Source organism: Gasterosteus aculeatus, chromosome 1 (genome assembly GCF_964276395.1).
Source record: "Gasterosteus aculeatus chromosome 1, fGasAcu3.hap1.1, whole genome shotgun sequence".
Classification (NCBI taxonomy): Eukaryota; Metazoa; Chordata; class Actinopteri; order Perciformes; family Gasterosteidae; genus Gasterosteus; species Gasterosteus aculeatus.
The window spans coordinates 13,949,342-13,967,746 of record NC_135688.1 but is presented as its reverse complement, the minus strand read 5'-3'; the positions used below and the strand labels follow the sequence as shown (position 1 = coordinate 13,967,746).

The 18,405-nt window shown below is 46.6% G+C and overlaps 1 protein-coding gene across 25 annotated transcripts in view; it reads left to right on the top strand.

Moving 5' to 3' along the window:
• The window catches only part of robo2 (roundabout, axon guidance receptor, homolog 2 (Drosophila)), a 229,213-nt gene that overhangs the window by 80,668 nt on the left and 130,140 nt on the right, over positions 1-18,405 (top strand). For 22 of the 25 annotated variants that reach the window (XM_078098332.1, XM_078098317.1, XM_078098328.1 and 19 more), the window contains exon 2: positions 16,085-16,411. In XM_078098332.1, the coding sequence (XP_077954458.1) occupies positions 16,085-16,411 (327 nt within the window). Of the gene's footprint in view, positions 1-3,245; positions 4,247-16,084; positions 16,412-18,405 lie in introns of those variants that run through there. The other 3 variants (XM_078098294.1, XM_078098289.1, XM_078098287.1) reach the window with 1 other exon arrangement.

The window sequence follows — 18,405 nt, the reverse complement described above, 5'->3', positions numbered from 1 at the left end:
TGGGGAGGCAGCAGAAGAGGGAGGGCCGCTACTGACATCTACATTAATCACCCCTCCGCACATCACCCCCCCCCCCTTCCGCCAGCCTCCAGCTCCTAATCATCCTCACACAGAGACCCAAACCCAGAAAGGGGATACTCAGCCATGAAAGATATCCACCTAAGAGTTCCCCAAATACCACTCTGATCCGACCTTGAGTGATGTTGCTACCTGAACCTCTGACCCGGCTCACAATTAAAAACACTTTGCTCCTCCTCCCGCAGACACGTGCACACGGACAGAAAACCCTCGTGTTCTGCGACCGTCCGCGTTTGATCCATAGTTTGCATTTAAATTGCACCTCAGTTACAAGCAATTAAAGCGTCTCTGCTGGAATGCGTCCGCAAACCCCCAAGAGTGGGTGTCTGCGGTTGCACACGCTCCTGATTTGTTCCGCAGGTAATCGCACTCTCTCATTCAGGGACCCCCTATTGATCCGCGGCTGTGCTTTTATCCGCAGAAGAAACAGCACCGCGGCGCTGTACGTGCGCGTCGCTTCCCTATAAACTGAGGTGTGCACTTGATAAAAGAGCCTTAATCATTTACAGGAAACAGTGGAGGATGGCGTTATCAAAAGGTGCGGCAGTTGTTATCTTTAAAGTGATCACATCAATCCTTAACACGCCGCTGAGCGTTTGTGTGGACTGAGATGGGTGCGGGTCACGGCAAAGGCAGGCCTTCCCTAAAGAGTGGCTCCATCAGTGAGCAGATGTTTTGAGGCAAATGATGGGAGATTGTCTGATTGATTATTAGTTTTGATTCACTTACAAACACGCAGTTGCACCAAAACGTGACAGTGATTGTGGCATGATTAGTTTAGGTCAAAACAAATGGTCAATTTTTGAGCATCCCGGTGGCAAAATCCAATTGTCTGTGATTGCAGGGATGGAAGCAGGCGGCGTTAAAGCACAATACTTTCCCATTTCCCATTTTGATATCTTGGGTTTCGCTGAAGATGAAGCCGTTCCAAACCGACGCCCTTGCTTTGCCCCCCCCCCCCTCCGGTGAGGTCACTCGTGTTTGTGTGTGGTTACTGCTCATCTGCAGGCTCTCAGCTTTTGAAATGAAAAATTCCGATCAACCCTGTTTGTCATTAATATTGTGAATGTCACCCTCATAAAATATCTGTGACGTTCGTGGTTGAAGGATGAGCTCCCATGATCGTGTCGTCCACAAGGTGTCACACCACGGCTTAGCCCCCCCCCCCCCCCCCCCCCCCCATCTCATTTTTATGTTACCCTGAGTAAACACAGCCTCCAGTTTAATTAAAATAAATCCCCTTTCAGCTGATATTTAGAAACCTGTGAGCTATTCCTGCCTATGCTCCGCTACAGATGACGTGATTGAAAGTGGGGAATAAAAGGCAGAATTACACTCTTACTTTTCCATCACTGAAGCCACTCCATTGTTGATGTTTGCAGCGTGCTTTTCTTCTTAGTAAATGACCTTTCTCCGATTCCCCCTTTCCCCCTCTTTTATTTGCCTTGAACAGTCAGCAACACAGATGACACAATAAATTTCTGTTTGGCTCTGGTGGCGTGTGTGTGCTTGTGAGGTTGCACACATCTGGTAGAATCTAGGACACCATGGAGGCACTGAGAAGACAACATTTGCATGCAGCTCACAAACATTTAAATATGAAGACAAATCACTGTGTCTGGCCAGCTGACAGCGCTGCCTGCACTGGGAGCGAGCCAGTAAACTTACGACAAACTTAAGACATGCTCGGCTCCCAGTGAGGCCTTTCTAGGGCAAGCTCCAACATGCAGCTCGACAAACAAACGGAAGAAATAAAGAACCACGAGCAGTCAAAGCTGTTATTAAAGGCAGTGGAAGTGGTTCCCTTTGCCAAAGCCATCCTGTCATGGTGTTGGTCTCTGTGTTTCTCCCTGGGAGATTAGACACCTTCAGGGAACATACTGTGAGTTTTCCAAGGCTTTGTTGTATGGCCGACTTTGAGGTAAATCTTAAAATAAGCCTTTTAGGTGGTGCCCCCTGCTAGTGGGTTGTTTGTTCATGAAAAAGAAAAAAGGAGCCAAGGTGTAAGATGGATCTCGCGTCTATTTAAATGTTGATTTAATGTTGCATACGGCTTGTATTCTGTATTTTAAATAAAATAATAAAATACGACATTGGCTGTGCACCGTGGGGAATGAAAAGTAGTGGTCTAAATATTTAGATTATTTCGCATACAGCTTGAAGTGCTGCCAGCCTTTTGCATAGTTTCAACAATGATCTCTCTTCTGGCGTGAATTTATCGGATCTTATTAATCCAAAATGCATGCGATTGAGCAATCGTGTGGCTTCAATCACGGCGCTTCAGAAAATCTTGCTCCTGGGGCCCACACGTGCCGTCTCCTCTGTTTCAACCACTTGAAAGGGCAGTATTACAAATCCAGGCGATGAGACAATGGCAATAACTGACACCAGCAGGGGGAGCTCATAGCTCATAGCTCACCGTACAATAAACCAGTGGGACAACATGAAGAGGGTTGCTGGGCAGTAATGTGGACCACATACAAACCCCCCCCTTCTTTGAAACTCAACGTATCTTGGGTCCTGACTGCTGAGCCAAACCATATTAGCTTAATTTGTCTACACTTAAACGTTGGACTGGAAGTGGTTTTCTTGTGTGATTGCTGTGTTGTGTCTTTGCCTTTCATAAGACAAATGCATGCGGAGATGCCGCCCCTCTCCTCATCTTGGTGTACGGACTCGGACAATCAGTCATTGATTTCTGACAGGGATCATATTTACAATTCTGCTTCAACACGTCAATGCATTAACACCCATGTAGTCAGCATCTCCTGCGTCACATGTTTAATATGCGTGCAGGCATGGGGAGACTATTGATTCATTTCCCCATCAAATGAAATTGTGAAACACATTTTCTTTAATCAAGTACTGTCGATCTGTATTATTCTGTTTTTCTAAACGATTTTGCCTCATCAAATATAGTCTTGTGTCATCACTTACGCTACCTGTTGGCTTTGTTTCCCACTACTACCAAGTAAGGTGGTTAAACTATCTTTCATTTTCGGATAAGAATATTCATCCGTGTGTTTTTGAAATGCATCTATGTAATACGTCTGAAGCGCACGTAAAGCTACAAATGTCATTTCAACCTCAGGGTTGATTTGGGGTTTTGTCCTCCACTCCAAAACATATTTAAACCTGTAGGTGAATCTCACCAGTTGTGAGTCTTCACAACTAAAGAGATTTGGCCTGAGATCCGAGCCTCCCCCTCGGCCCTTCCTCCCTCATCAGTCTACAACTGTCTTCCCTTAAGGCTGCTGTCTTCACACACCATCCCTGTGTGTGTGTGCGTGTGTGTGTGTGTCTGTGTGTCTGTGTGTGTGGAGCTTCACGGGTTTTGGGGCTGCGGGGCTGTGCGCGTTTCTCCCGTGCGCTCCTAGCGGCTGCGCTGTTGAAATAAAAAAAAGGAAAAAGGAAAGGAAGAGACAGGGAAGAAGGATGTCGAAGTGACTTGTAGCACGACTGTACTCTTCCTGCGCTTTACCCTCAGCTTACCACATGGGTCTTTTGGAAGCTGGTTCCCGGTATAATAAAGCAACTTTTTTTGGGGGCGGCGGTGTGAGCGCACGGCAGTTGAAGCCTGGTTCCCGGTCCAGAGTCGTGCCATGTGTTGAACTGGCGGTGAGACATCGCGGAGGCTTCTGAAAGGTGACGCGCACGCGTCTCGAGGAACCGAGGACCTGCGGAGTAAGTCTCCCTCGGCGTCTCCGGTGTGGACCTTTACTGCCCCCCACCACCCCCCCTCCCCACACACCCCTTTTTTTCGCCCTCATCACCCGGTGCTGTGCGCGCTCCGGCTTGCGTCGCGGGGGCTTCTCGGAGAGATAACAGATATCGCGGATGAACTCGCGGGGCAAGCGGGGGGCGGGGGGGTGACACTCAGAGACCGAGAGTTTGCTTTCAGGGTTTTTTTTTGCTGGATATGAACACCCCGCAGCGGCTGATGTGAAATGGATCTTCTCACTTTGCGAACACTGAAACTGGCGTTTGTCAGGAGCTGATCGTTTCCAGAACTGTCACGACCCCGGCGCCGACTGGCGCGTCTTTGGACATATTATCTTCCCCGCAGTGATTCCGAGGATTTGCGCGCCCGCCGTGGATGTTTAATATGCTAGTATGGGTCCGCTAGCGTTCATCCTGGTTGGCGGATTGCTGCATTTTCAAGTGGATGGTAAGTTTTCTAACGTGTCGTGTGAAACTTCTTCGTACGGATATTTTAATATCTACTTGTGTTTAGGACGGACCGTGTTGGACGCTGCCTGTGGTCCACCCGTCGTTTATTACTCCGTGCGTAATAATGTATATGTGTGTTGTTGGACTCTGGTAAGCAGGGACACACACGCACACAAAAAACAATGGTAGAGTTTTTGATTATTAAATGATTTATTCAAGCTGCAGTCGTCATGTTGATAACTGACTATGTGGAGTTTCTGATTGAAAGTGATCTATTTGTATTATTGCAGCAAGTACTTTACATGATGTATTTTATTTTTTTATTCATAAGACATAAGAAAAGAATCAAACAATAATCAAGCTAATAACTTCCATTTAAGTCAGGTAACGTTTGCCTCACAGGAGGTTGAATTCAGGCCAGTTTTGTTCTGCTTCTTGTGCAACAGATAAAATAAGTATCAGCACTACATTTGAATAAATAGTTTGCATATTACTTATAACAGACAGGACCAGTCAGAGGCGGTTTTTCCCCCTCGGGGAGACTCAGTTAGTGTAAAGTGAATATATCTATGAATGATTTTCAGGTTCCCTTACAGTGGCTACAGGTTATCACTCTTACACTGAGGTGAAGAGGATTTTCTTAATGCAATCATATGCTAGTTTATAATCCAGACATTTGTACAAATGAAAAACAATGTAGTCCAACAGAACGTAAAGTAGTACAGACGGACATGGAGGGGTTTAGCCAATAGGTTGTGATCAGCTTGCCCCTGCTCTGTAGTGGTCATTTCACTTTAGATTTCAATGCTGCGGTTGTACACCAAAGCCACTTTTAATCCAAGCTGGAACAGTGCCCCAGTTTGTTATTCTCATTTGTCTGATTCAACTTTAATAAGGATGTAAATGGAATTGAAAGTGTTTAAATTTCTGCATCCAAAAGCTTCTTCATCCCTCTTAGACCTATCCGTTTGAGGGTTCAAAATCAGCGATTTAAAAAAAACAAATATATATATTTTACGATTTTACAATGTTTCACTCTCCTGCTAAACAACTGGTTTAATGGAGGAATTAAAATGGCCCGCACTGCAGAGTTAATGTGATGACTCGCATCAATCATCAAAATGGGAGGGCTGAGGTGACGGAAATGGAGATTGGGATTGGTCCAACCTGTGACTGGTGGAATGATGGAAGGGATTAAGATGTATTACGTTTTGAATGCATAAACCTGAAGTCTGATTGAATTCCGAGTCGTGCTTTTGCATTGGACACACCCTTCCGCCGTTGTCAAAGGCTCACGACCTGCTCAGACAAAGTGAGAAGGAGAAATCATACACACATACTGGAATATTATCAGCACTACATTGTGAGTGATGATTCATGTGTTTGCTTTGTATTGTTTGTACACATTAGCGGTATGTAAAACAGAGTTTTTTGTTGTCACTGAATGGAAAAGCTTGCAAGGCCCCATTTTTCCTTTCTTCTACCTGTCAGCTCCCGCTTTTGTTCTTCACAGCTGCAAGTTGTGCCTCTCTTGCCTTCTGTAGTCAGCAAATCCGCACTCCTTTTTCTGCTGGGATTTAAATATTTTTTCCTTAGAATTAAATTTCCCTCTTGTCTTTCACTCGGTTCAGCCAAATCCACTGGTTGCTAAGCGATGGCCGATGGCATCGCGGGGCTGTCCAGAGGGAGTGGGTGCACATCTCCCCGGGAGCCGTGGATCTTCCCAATCATTTGGCTGTCACCCTTCCCCCCCGCCCCCTCCGTCCATCCCCGCAGAACTAACCCATCACCCAGCCCCTTTTCAGAGGTAATCTGAGGGTCCTTGGAGAGGGAGGAGCTTCCTCTAAGAGTCCACTTAGGAAGACAAAAAGGTCTGGAGTTGTATTCACTGGGCAGCATAGCCAACAAAGCCGGGCCTTGTGAATGGCGTCAGTCACTGTTTAGTGTGTGTGGTGATTAATGCTGCCAGTGTGTAGTAGAGGAGAGAAAAGGTGAGATGGCCTGAGAACACAGGGCGAAACTGTGTGTGTGCTGGGTGTTGTTGCAAGGGTTGGTTGATCCTGTGAATCTGAAAACAGGGTTACCACACTTAACGAATCCGATTGGTTGCAGTAGGGGAAACTTCCAGGAATATGCCGCTCAGCAGCTGCCTGGTTCGTCTCTTTAAACCACGGTGCTGCTTTTGAAGCTGGATTAGAACATGCTCTGCATAGTGGACATGCACGCCTGACCTTTTTTGCTATTCTCAGACCTTCTGCATGCTTGTGCCTGATGTTGGAGCCGCCGACGTCACTACCGTCATAGGCGACACATGCTGAGACGCCCCAACTTAAATCCATCCAAGAGGCTGTGGTGGGGAGGGGGGGGGGGGTCTTTGGTGGTGTGCAGCTCACTATCTGCCACCGGGGCCTGTGGTTTCAGTGATGCTGAGTCAAGAGAAACGCACACCCCGGAGAATGGTTGTGTATGTGTCAGGGAACCGAGGAGGGGAACGGTTTGATTGTAATCAAATACAGTTTTAACAACGCAATCTTTTACCGGGAAATAGCGAGGATGATGTTTTATTACCCAGAGCGCCGCGGAGACGAACAGCTCTGTTGATGGGCATGATTGAAAGAGAGCGGTTTAAAGTACCGCCCCATAATGGAAAGTAAGCCCAGATTAAAATAGTCTAGGTGAATGATGAGGCAGGCTGAGGTCATTGTGCTAGAGCCGCTGCGAAGTCTCGCCCCCAAATGCGATTGTTCTGCTTGAGTTGGCAGCGTTTAGGCAGCGTTATTGTAATTGCGGTTCATTTGCTGGAATAGGCCCCGCTGTAATGATGGACCTTCATCCACAGGAAGCTCCCCTCCTCGACTGTCTCCCACGCTCTCATCACTGTCAAGGAAGCCGCTGTCCTCTGCATCAAAGTCCACTGCTGTTTGGTCTCTGATTAGCGTAAGAAATGAGTGCAGATTAAAGACAAAGCTGCTGATTGTAAGAGGAAGTGAACGAGGAGGGGGCAAAGAATGAGGGGAGCACTCCGCCAATGGAAATCAGCGTATATTCCCCTGTGTTTGTACGCGCGACAGATAAGTGTTACTTGACCAGTGAACTATGATATTTTAACAGCCCGGTGCGGCTGCTCTGCGGATCACGTTTAAACAGCTATCGCTCCACCTGTTCAGCATATAAGAGAATGGACTTTGCATACTTCCTTTATGTTCGTAGTACTGCTCGACTATCAATGAAGATCAAAAGGATTCACAGGCTCTTTACATTCTGGGAGCATGCCGGTTAAGGCCCTTACATTTCCATAGTGCAGAAGGTGTAGAGAAAATGTCAGCAGGAGATAATGCACATGGTTGATTTTTCAATAAGACCAGCAGAACGCAGGCGAGGTAAAACTTTCCCCCCTTTTTTTTTTTTACCGCCGCTTTATTAAGCATCAGCCAAGCGTACCCGTGACATTTACAGAGCAGAAAAAAGGTCTAATGCCTTGATGTTTTTGCCTGGAGAAACAAAGACAAAGCAGCTGAGAGATACAACAGGAAGAGGTGACGCTTTCATGCAAACAGGTAGGCGGCGGTAAAGGATCAATATCTTTCCTAAAATTATTTATATTTCACAACTTCCCCGACCCAGCTCGTTCAGCATTTCTCTTTCTCACACACACACACACACACACACACACACACACACCAAACTAGCTGTCGTTGGCATTGTCCATGAGGGTGGAATTCAAACACTGAGGGGGTTGTTGTACACCTGCGATGGTGAGTATATTAGGAGTGTGTGTGTGTGTGTGTGTGTGTGTGTGTGTGTGTGTGTGTGTGTGTGTGTGTGTGTGTGTGTGTGTGTGTGTGTGTGTGTGTGTGTGTGTGTGTGTGGAGGTTGGGGTGGGGGAGGAGTGAGATGATGAATTGAGCATGCTGACTCTGAGGTAAAGCAAGAAGTCAGCCCCTTCACCTGTCCCACACACCTGTACTTACAGAATACACACCTGTGCTTACCCTCCTGGGCCCCCGAGACACAGATACAGTCCTTTCTTTATTCTCTCCCTCACTATGTTTCGCCAACAGCAGATTGAGGGTTTTGGGGAGGCGGGCCAACCGACGGACAGCGTGAATCTAATTACTGTTATATGATTTCTGATGATTAGCCGATAGTGAATAAACCCGCATTGATCAATGGCAAATACCAAGCCAGCGGTTACAATACAAACTGCCGCTACGTGGGACGGATTGCTCAGTTGCAGTGTGGATGTGACGAGCATTCTTATCTTCACAAAACTCGATTATCTTAAGAGGATGCCAAAACGCTGACAGGGAGTCAGGATGGAGTACGACACAAGCCTCTGATGCTTCAACTTCGCGGGGAGAGACAGCATGGTGGCCTTATCCGTGTTTCTTCATGTTGCGCGCTGCACTAAAACGTCGTGTTTGGTGGTGGCGTCTAATTACTTTCCCGTCGGCCTCACTCATTGATGAGCAACACACAGAAGTATATACAAGCGTATAACTGTACCAGCAATGCAAAACGGAGAAGAGAAGCACACAAATGTGTTCCGGCTAAAAAAATAAACGCGCATAGGTCTATAAAAAAAAATATTTATCGGCATTGTCTCATCCCGAGCATCGATGGGACAGTTGTACCTGAGCTGAGAGTGTCTTGAAGATGAGGTCAAGCCTGCTGATAAAAATGCATGAGCTGTCTCTGTGTGAGATGTGTGAAGACGGACAGCCCGAGCATGATACCCGAGCACACATCCGTCACACACAGCAGTTGTCCGGCGCAGCTGTAATGGCGCTCAGAGTGGTGCAGCCAGTGAATAAGTGTCTCGTTCCACCATTTCCAACCCGCGGCTGGGTCTATGGATCACCCAGCCGTGACAGCTTGGTACCTTTTCTTCCCTGTAACCAGCTGGGGGATCGAACCCCATAGAAGTGCACACACTCCTATCTGTACACCAACTCTTGTCAAACCCGTGTTTTTATTTGAAAACTATAGTAGCCTAGAGGTCTAGTGAGAGGCCTGGCCTCTTGTTAACATACTGACCGCTCCTGTGCAAGTCAGGGTTATTATATCATATAAGCATTGACATGATGATGTTGTTGAAACGTTTTAAACTTTACTACTATATTATTTTACCATAGTATAACCTGCGAATGCTATTCTAGGCGCTTCTTTCTCAGTCATAAGACATGGTGTTCTCTCCTAATGTATTTATTAATAACCTTGTTGTGCAAGCAGGGAGCCGATGTGTTAATATAAACTGTAATATGCTAAATCCTGTTTATGATTCAGTTTGCAAAAAAACAAAAAAAAACATTGTCAGTCCGAGGAGCGTAATTTAACAGCATTCCTGTTTGTAGAATGAATACATACATAGTAATTTGATAAGGCCTGCATAGCATGTTAATGCTGCAGGTTTTTTGCTGTTGCGTCATGTGCTGCAGAAACATGGCACCACAGTGCTTTGTAAACTGAGCCACCATGACCAGGAGTGAGTTCATTTACTGTATATAACGGCTCCTGGTGAGACTGGCTTTGAGGTTGAAGTCTCAGTGTGGAACGTGGCACGAGCCAAGTGTCACAACCATTGCGGCGGGAAGGAAGAAAGCCTTAATCGCATCCTTGAACGTTTGAACTCTCCTGTTCCACCTCCAGGATGGTGATGATTTCTTTCTGGAGGGCTGCTCACAGGCATTTGTCACTTGCAGGCCCCGTAACACACGCAGGCTGTGGTGGAATTATCAAATGTAGTGGGCCTACGTGTGCGAATGTGTTTGTGAGCACCATTAATAAACATCAAAGCCCATTGTTTTTTTGGTGTTAGCGCGGATTTATGAGCAGGAGTAAATTGAATGAGTCCTTCATCCACTTACTGCTAGCTCTCTTGACCTTGTCCCCCTAAGCCAGACCAGATGAAGTGTCCCGTGGAATAGAAATTTAATAAATCTCATCTTGACTTGGTATGCTGCACCTGAAAGAAACACAAACAGTGAGCTATAAGGGCCATTTCATTACCTCCCCCCATCACTCGGATGATGTGTGCCGGTACGCGCTCTTATTCCTGGTGTCTGCGCCCGGGTCCAAGGACCGCTGGAGAAGCTGGTGGTGGGGGCTGCCCTCATTGACATGCAGGAACAATACAGCGAGTTCACTACAACCCGGCACACGTGGCACACCTCCAATTATCCACTCATCTCTCAGCACAGTGTGTCATGGACACCTGAAGGCCTCTCCTCCACCCCCCCCCCCCCCCCCCTCGCCCCCTTTCCCCCCCCGGCCCCACCCTCCTTCGACTTCATTTCTAAAAACAATGAAGCGCTTATTTATTTTGCCCCGTTCAATCGGTTGGGGCAGCCCAGCAATGCAGGTAAAGAGATTACAATGCTTGAGGGAGAATCAATTGATGCCATTCATTTTGTTGCACTTCCCTGAGTAGTAACTGGTTAGAGTAGCCCCCCTCCCCCCCCGCCCCTTGTGAAAGGAGGGAGCTGGCGATGTGAGGGTTTTTTCATCCAGCTGTGGCTACACACCTTCACACATAAACACGCACATGTAGCTTAAGAATATTGCTACTCACTTATCTGCCTCCATGGCAGATTTACAAAGATTACAATGGCCAAAGAAAAGTGTGCCGCACTTCTATAATTCTCTGCTGGTTAACTGGGACTTTTCCGGGGCGACTGGGACTGTAGTAGCTGGCACGGAGGGGGGGGGGGGGGGGTGTTGTTAATGATTCCATTTACTTCTCTATTAGTTCACAGATTGGAATTGTTGATTTTTTTTTTTCACACAAGGTCGCACAACTTCAATATAGAGGATACAGTCCCGGACAAAGAAGAGACAGGCAAGAAAATGGCTGCTGAGGAGGATGTGCATGGCGCAGAGAGAGGGCTAAAGAAGGTGGGCCGGTGCAGAGAGCTACATGCTTGAGTGGCCACGGCATCGGAAATCATTTCATCTGCATCATGCAGTTTAGTGTCGCTACCAGTGACCTGACAGCCCGAAGAGCTGATCCTACACTCCTCATACTATGTATAGTAATGCATAGTACGGAAAGCAAGCGGCGCCCTTATCAGCAAATAAAGAGGCCTAAACTGTCATTGCGTCGTCGTCCTTTACCCTCTTTCGTCTCCTGTTTCACGTCAGCAACCTCAGCGCTTCAGAGAAAGGCCATTTTCAGGGGACAAGATAATATCACCCTTTCAATTTATTGCAACTGATAGCACAATGGAGAGTCAGAATGAGTGTTTTTTTTTTTTTTTTTAAGTGGGGGGAAAACTGCTTGAAACGCAAGATATGTGAATCAAGCATTTGCAGCAAAAAGATCAGATATGCAGTTTCCCACAGTACTATTTATATATTCCATCTGCATAGGGTAGAGAGGGCAAATACACAGAGGAAGAGTCAATAAGACCACAATCCCGGACCGAAAGACCCTCAGAGTGGAATTCTATCTGGTATTTGTTGGAGGCGAGCATGGATGCAATGAGAGGCTGAGAGCAGCTCCTAGAATTACTCCTGTGTATGCTCTCAGAGTATAGATCCTAGCAGGAAAAAGGAGGGGTTGGGGGAATGTAGGAAGGTGGGGGGGGGCAATACGCAGAGCACTGAGGTGGAACAGAGCCCATCATGTGAGCTCACTAGCTAGCCGACTCGAAAATCCCTCACCCTCCTGCAATAGAAGATGAATCTACTTCTTCAGCACCTGTGAACACCTTTTTATTTCACAGCCTGTGTCGTCCCTGTGAGCATTTCTGTGGTGTGTATAGATATATACATATACATATATATATATATATATATATATATTCCGGGCTGTACCTGGCGGCTGCCTGCACGTGGTGGGCTTGGATGAGCTCCAGTGGGTGCAGCAGGTTTGTCCTTAGTGACACCTCACCCAGATGAGCTGTATCTCTGGTATTGGGCCACACCGGAGGCCGTGTACTGCGACGCCGCTGACAGCGCGGCGTAAAGAAGATGGATCCGGGGTGCAGAACGGGCCGCTCGCAAGTGACACGGCAGGCCGGTGCAGAGGCGAGGGCGGACAGTTACATCATTCCATTGCCTCCCCCAGTTTCCCCCCAAGCCGCTCACTCACATTTCCCTTCTGACGACATGATGGATGTGACTCACCCTCGCAGTGCAGGAGGGGGACAAGAAGCACGTGCAGGCGACTCAGATATTGGGAGGGAGAGGCACAGATATCTAAGGAGGTGGTGGGAGGTTGAGAAGAAGCTGAGAGAGGCAGCAGGAAAACATTGATCTCATGCATAGTTCATTCCTTTTGAACATTTCTTTGAGGTTTTCAGGGGGGGGTTGTACAATGTCATATTCGCTGAGTTTGCTGGGTTTCAGCATTTTTTGCATTTAATGCCATTTCACTATCCACATTACGGTGTCGATGCATCTTGGCTTGGGCCTTGATCTTCGTGTTTGATGTTTATGGAGCCTCAGTGACTGGAACTTTTTGCCTCGGCCTAAGGTTGCCGTTGGTTACCTGTGATCAGCGTAGACGTCTGTTGGCAGAATAACTAATATCTCTTTGGGGAGCCCTTCCTTTTATGCTCTGGCTGAGACTGGTGTGGGTATTGATTTGGTTGGTGGGGCAGAATTTCTCTTGGGAGCTAATAAAAATAATTACAAAAAGATTATGAAAGGCCTGACCTTCTGTTGCACACATGAATAAATATGTGAGAGGAATAGTAGAAAAGAGACTTTCTATGTGTGTGGTCATTGGAATATGAGGGGATAACAAGCTGTTTGACGGCTAAAGTGGTGTTTGTATACCAAATGATTGTTTTACTGTGTTAAACATTTCTGTCTTTATGTATGTCTGAATAATAGATTTATAGTGTGTACATAAAAAAACATAACCGAGTGAGACAAAACGCTGTAAAACCTCTTGGATAGCTGCATCGCAAAATTGCATTGGATGGCAGTGAAGCTGACATAATTCGAATGAAAGAAAAGGCAGAGAGGAATAAGCTCCTGGTTCAGTAATCCCTCTCTGATTTCTTCACGTCTGTGAGCTTGTTTGTTTGTTCGCTGGTTCCTGCTTTCCTGCAGGAGAGGATGACTGCACAGCAGTGGTGAAAAGTAATGGTGGTGTTATTGCAGGAGGGAGGGGGACACAGCATTTTGATTGGAGCGTGTGCCCCGAGACCCAGTGAAGTGCACTCGCCTCAGCTCAGAGAGCACTCGATCGCACAGCACCGATGATCGTATTAAAAGGGCAACAGAAAGCCCATTTACCGTAAAGAGAGTGAGAAAAGGGGCCCCGAAATTGACATTCGGCTTTTGTTAGGAGTTACGGACGGAGCTGCGTGGATAGGTTTCGTATTCGATGTCCGCAGGACGTGGGAGCTCCATGCGATTCTGATACTACAACAGGAATGAAGTTAGAAACATTTGAATTTGTGCTTTTGAAAGTTGTTTCGAAAAAACACACGCGGTTTGATTGAGGTTTTCACGTAGTGAGATTGATGTGTGATTGATTTTTTTTTTTTAAACATATAGCACATGGGTGTACCTTTTAACCTTTCCAACCCTTCACCTGACTACCTCCACTACTTTAGAACACTGACCAGTCGCGTCTGGCCCTCTGTGAACCCGTGCACAGCTTTTCCTGGCAGCGAAAGAACAATTGTAGGCATCTGCTGTTTTCATCTCCACCGGAAAGAGGAGAGCAGATGGAGACCCGTGGTTTAAGTGATTAGAAGGCAGTAGATTGGAATACAAATTGGATTTAAAGAAATTAGACTGATATAAATCGAATGGAGTCGCCGCAGTTTAGTGCTGTGTGTGCACATTGGCCTTAGTGGAAAGCCACCGCGAGGCCTGCGGATTATGCGAGAAGCAGATGCTCCAATGAGATAAGAATAAATGTGCGTTTGACACTTCATCTGAGGGAGACGCGGGTCTCCATGTCGGTCTTTTATCTTGCCCTCCATTTATCAATGTCACAGTGTTAATTACTGCTCCCCTTATTGGGTCACTTACTCCCAGAATACAAACTGGCGCCTGTGCTGGAGGAGTAACTGACTTGCTTTGTTGCTCTTACCTACAACTGGTGAAGAGATGGGCTCGAAATTGCCTTCAGTGTACTGTAGTTTTTTTTTTTTTTTTTACTTCCTCCACCACAGTTTTTCCCCATAATACACAAATGAGATTAAATAAAGCACTTGGGGATCAGGATATCATCCCCCCCCCTCTACCACAAACCCCTGTCTCTGGCCCCACTTAGAGGAAGACACTAGGCCTGATCACTAATCAATGACAGGGAAATGGGAGGAATTAGCCCAAATTAGGAAGAAGAGAGCACAGGCTGCCTCCTGTTCAGGGGTCAATATGGCACTGTGTGAAGTGTGATCCCTGTTAAGACAAATTGTGTCTTTGAAGTCTATTTTGTGCTGATCAGTAGTTTGACTCACAGACTCTAAAAAAACAAAAAAATGGCCGGGGTGCAGATTCAGGTTTAAGGCGTAGTGGCGTACATGTGCAAACCCAGGCAAACAAAGACCTGATTTGCCCTCAGCCCATGTTGAAGTTTAGCCCTTACATAAGCACAAAGGCCTGTGTGCCACGCTGCTCCTCTGTGCAGCAAGTATCGTTCTATTACCCCACTGCACTGCCCCCCCCCCCTGGTAAGGGCACAGTCGTCATCTCAGAAATGCACACCTGCAACAACTCATTTTAGGACAAGAAGCGCAGCACTCGATACAGCACTTACTGATTAGCACGTGGCTGTCGACCGAATGTGAGGTACTTATGGTGTACTGAATCCGGTTTAGAAGAGGAAACAGGACGGGCTAGTAGAAAAGTTATCCTCATTTCCCATTTCTCTTTACCGTATCTTTGATTGTTTGATGTGGGATCAACGTCTTTGATTGTTGCATGGTTCCCAAGGCCTCTGTGATGTTAATGTGTGTGGCCTGCAGTATCTTATCTCCGCGCTAAAGACTCGGTCACGGACAAACAGAGCACTTTGACTTGGGGGACCATTATCTTAGCTGCCAGACCCTCACCCACTGCTAGCACTACTAAAAGAGGAGCGGGCGAAGATTTTTGAGCCGAGAGGGATTAGCATTTGACATGAGGCTGGACCCCGGCATTCATATTCACATCACATGTGCACTTCCACAACAGTGGCGTCAACATGGCAACGTTTTACTAAATGGCACCTCACTGAAAGCCCAATATGTGATGTTTGTGTTTGTGGATAGCTCAGATGGCAGCTGACTCTATGCGTCCATTCACTGCTCACCCATGGGTCCAATTACCCACAAGGCAAGACCTTGCAATATCGGGTTGCGAAGAGCAGATTGCGGCTTTTTGGCTTGAAAAGGAGATAAAAAGGTCCAATATTTTCAATTTAGCTTTGAACCCAAGACTAGCGTTGGTAACTATGAGTTGGAGTCATTCATTCATTTTCCAACACTTTGCCAAGCCTGTGGGGCGGTGGCAGCAAGCAAAGAAAAATAACTCTGATTTCCATCTTCCAATAAATTTTCATTTTGGCTAGTAGTAGTTATATCAAATCAATTTTTTATTTTGCTCTGCGTTTTCTTATTTTCAGTGGGATTGTGTTCAAATGTAGGCTTACGTGTGCTGTAAGGCATTCAGATCATCATTTTTTTATAAATATACACATACTGTATTTTCTTCTTTGGTACCTCGATCCCCTTAAGATGATTTCAGCTACTTTTAGTTGTATAAACAAATTCAATCCCTACACCGTCCCTGTTTTCCAAACAGTGTAGCTGCTAGAAATTACGTCAATAAGAGATGCCTTTGACCTGAAATGAAACAATGATTGATTGCATCTCCTCTTCTTTTCCTCCAGGATCCCGTCTGCGCCAAGAGGACTCCGCACCCCGGATCGTGGAGCACCCCTCTGACCTGATCGTCTCCAAGGGGGAGCCCGCCACGCTCAACTGCAAAGCGGAGGGGCGGCCGACCCCGACGGTGGAGTGGCACAAGGATGGCGAGCGGGTGGAAACGGACAAAGATGACCCGCGCTCCCATCGCATGCTGCTGCCCAGCGGCTCGCTCTTCTTCCTTCGCATCGTTCACGGACGGCGGAGCAAACCGGACGAGGGGGCCTACGTCTGCGTGGCCCGGAACTACCTGGGAGAGGCCGTCAGCCGCAACGCGTCGTTAGAAGTAGCATGTGAGTCACGGCTGGGTCCCCCCTCTTTGTTCTTCATTTCTCCCCTTTTGCTCATTTTATTCAGTTCATTCGTCGGCCAGGTGAAGAAAAGTCTGGATCGTCCTGCTTCCGAATGATGGAAAGAGTTGATTTACAGAGATATTTTTTTCAACCTTTCCTGTCAGCGTTATCAAATTACTTCTTTCACTTATACACAATGTAAAATGTAATCATTTTTGCTGTAGAGAATAACAGAAAACAAATCAGTAGCATTGGTCAATTTTAAGAATTGACTTCAAATTGCCTCCCGTGTGCTCTCGTAGCAAAGGCTGAAATCATTTCCTGCAGGTGCGGATGGAACACTGAAGACAGTCACATTCTGTGTGACGTTGCTTGAATTAATCAGTTCAGTCCACAATGAGTTCTGCAGACATCACTTGAGATACATTTAATGTATTTTCAAACTTGATTTATTGTGGTCGTAAACCTTTGAGTTGGACATAAAACTACACACACCGTGCGAGAGGGACGTGATGGTTTTTGGAGATGTGGGGCGAGTCTCACAGGTGTGTGGGGGCAGATCAAAGTCCTGAAGGATATTTGATTGACAAGCTGCCTGGACTGTGTTGGGGAACACTGACGGGCAGAACCTGAGCTGTGGATCAAATGACCTTTGAAGATGAGCACCACCCCCCCCCAGCAGGAGGCTCAGGCTGGACTTCCTTGCCCTCATGTTGTTTCAAGTGGTGGTTCTTCGGGTAACATAGGCCTGTGTTTCCAAGCGGTGTCGTGTTCAGCCATAATCCTTCCGTCACACCGAACATAAAGTGGCTGCTAATTAAATGTTTGAAGATGATTTGAATGGGGAAAAATAGAAGACACGCTATCTTGCATGTCATTAAACGGACCTGAAACCGTATTTCAAAGCTGATTACAATGATCAGTGGTATTAGAACGGGTTGTTTTGTGATCCTGGGGAAATGACTTTGTGTTAGATAGGAGGGGGCCGGTCTCCGCCTCTGATCCAGGCCCCTGCCCTTCTGAGGGGCCTCCCAGCAGCCCCCAGGTGCTAACTGCGTGACAGCAGCTTGATCTATCGATCGCTGTAAGAGGGCTCTCCCATTCTAAATGAAAATTCATGAAAAATTAATGACGTCCTCAGATTATTTTATTCCCCCCACCCTCTCATACTGTTTTCAGCCTTTCCCTTCAGTACTCTCTCTATCTCTCCCTGTCTCATGTGATGTGGGTTGTGCTCAAAGGTGAGGGGAGATGGGTCAGGAGGGCGGACGAGGGGATATGGAAGAGATCACAAGGTGAAGAAATAAGAGCACGCGTTCCATTGGTAGTATAAGTGAAACTAGGTTTGAGAGAGGGGTAGGGTTAGGGTTAGGCCATACTCTGAGTAAACAAGGACACAGAACTGTACCTTGTACTTGGCTTTACAATGCCATTTTGACCAACAGAAAAGTGCACACCCTTTACTAAAGCAAAACAATTCAAAACTTTGATTCTGGCACTTATCATCGGGCACAAAATATTTGTGCCCAAATTTCATTAAAAGAGAAGCCTTCATTGACTCTACATTACCTTCTGCCGTTGCCACTATTGACCCGACCTGACCTGAAACACCCGCAGTGTGAGAACGGCAGCAGTCTGCCTGAGGTGGAGCGTGGGTGTAGCAAAGGGTGTTGCTGGCAGGTCAAGTGCAGTTCAATAGGGACAATGTATTGTAGCCGTGTAAAAGTGGTCATATAAATGATTTTATTATGAGCATATCAAATCCCCCGGAGGCACTTTTGAGTAAATTGTGGAGATGAGGAGAAAGAGAGGAGTTTGAAATATATTTATATATAATAAATAATTCAAGGGATATTGAGGAGAAAATGTCCTACAGCTGATATTCAGGACTTGTGTCTGAACTGAACCAATCAAGTGTGAGACCTAAGATGCTATTCTGGACAGAATCCATCTCATTTCATTGGTGTAATGCCCCCCACCCTACTTCTATGTTC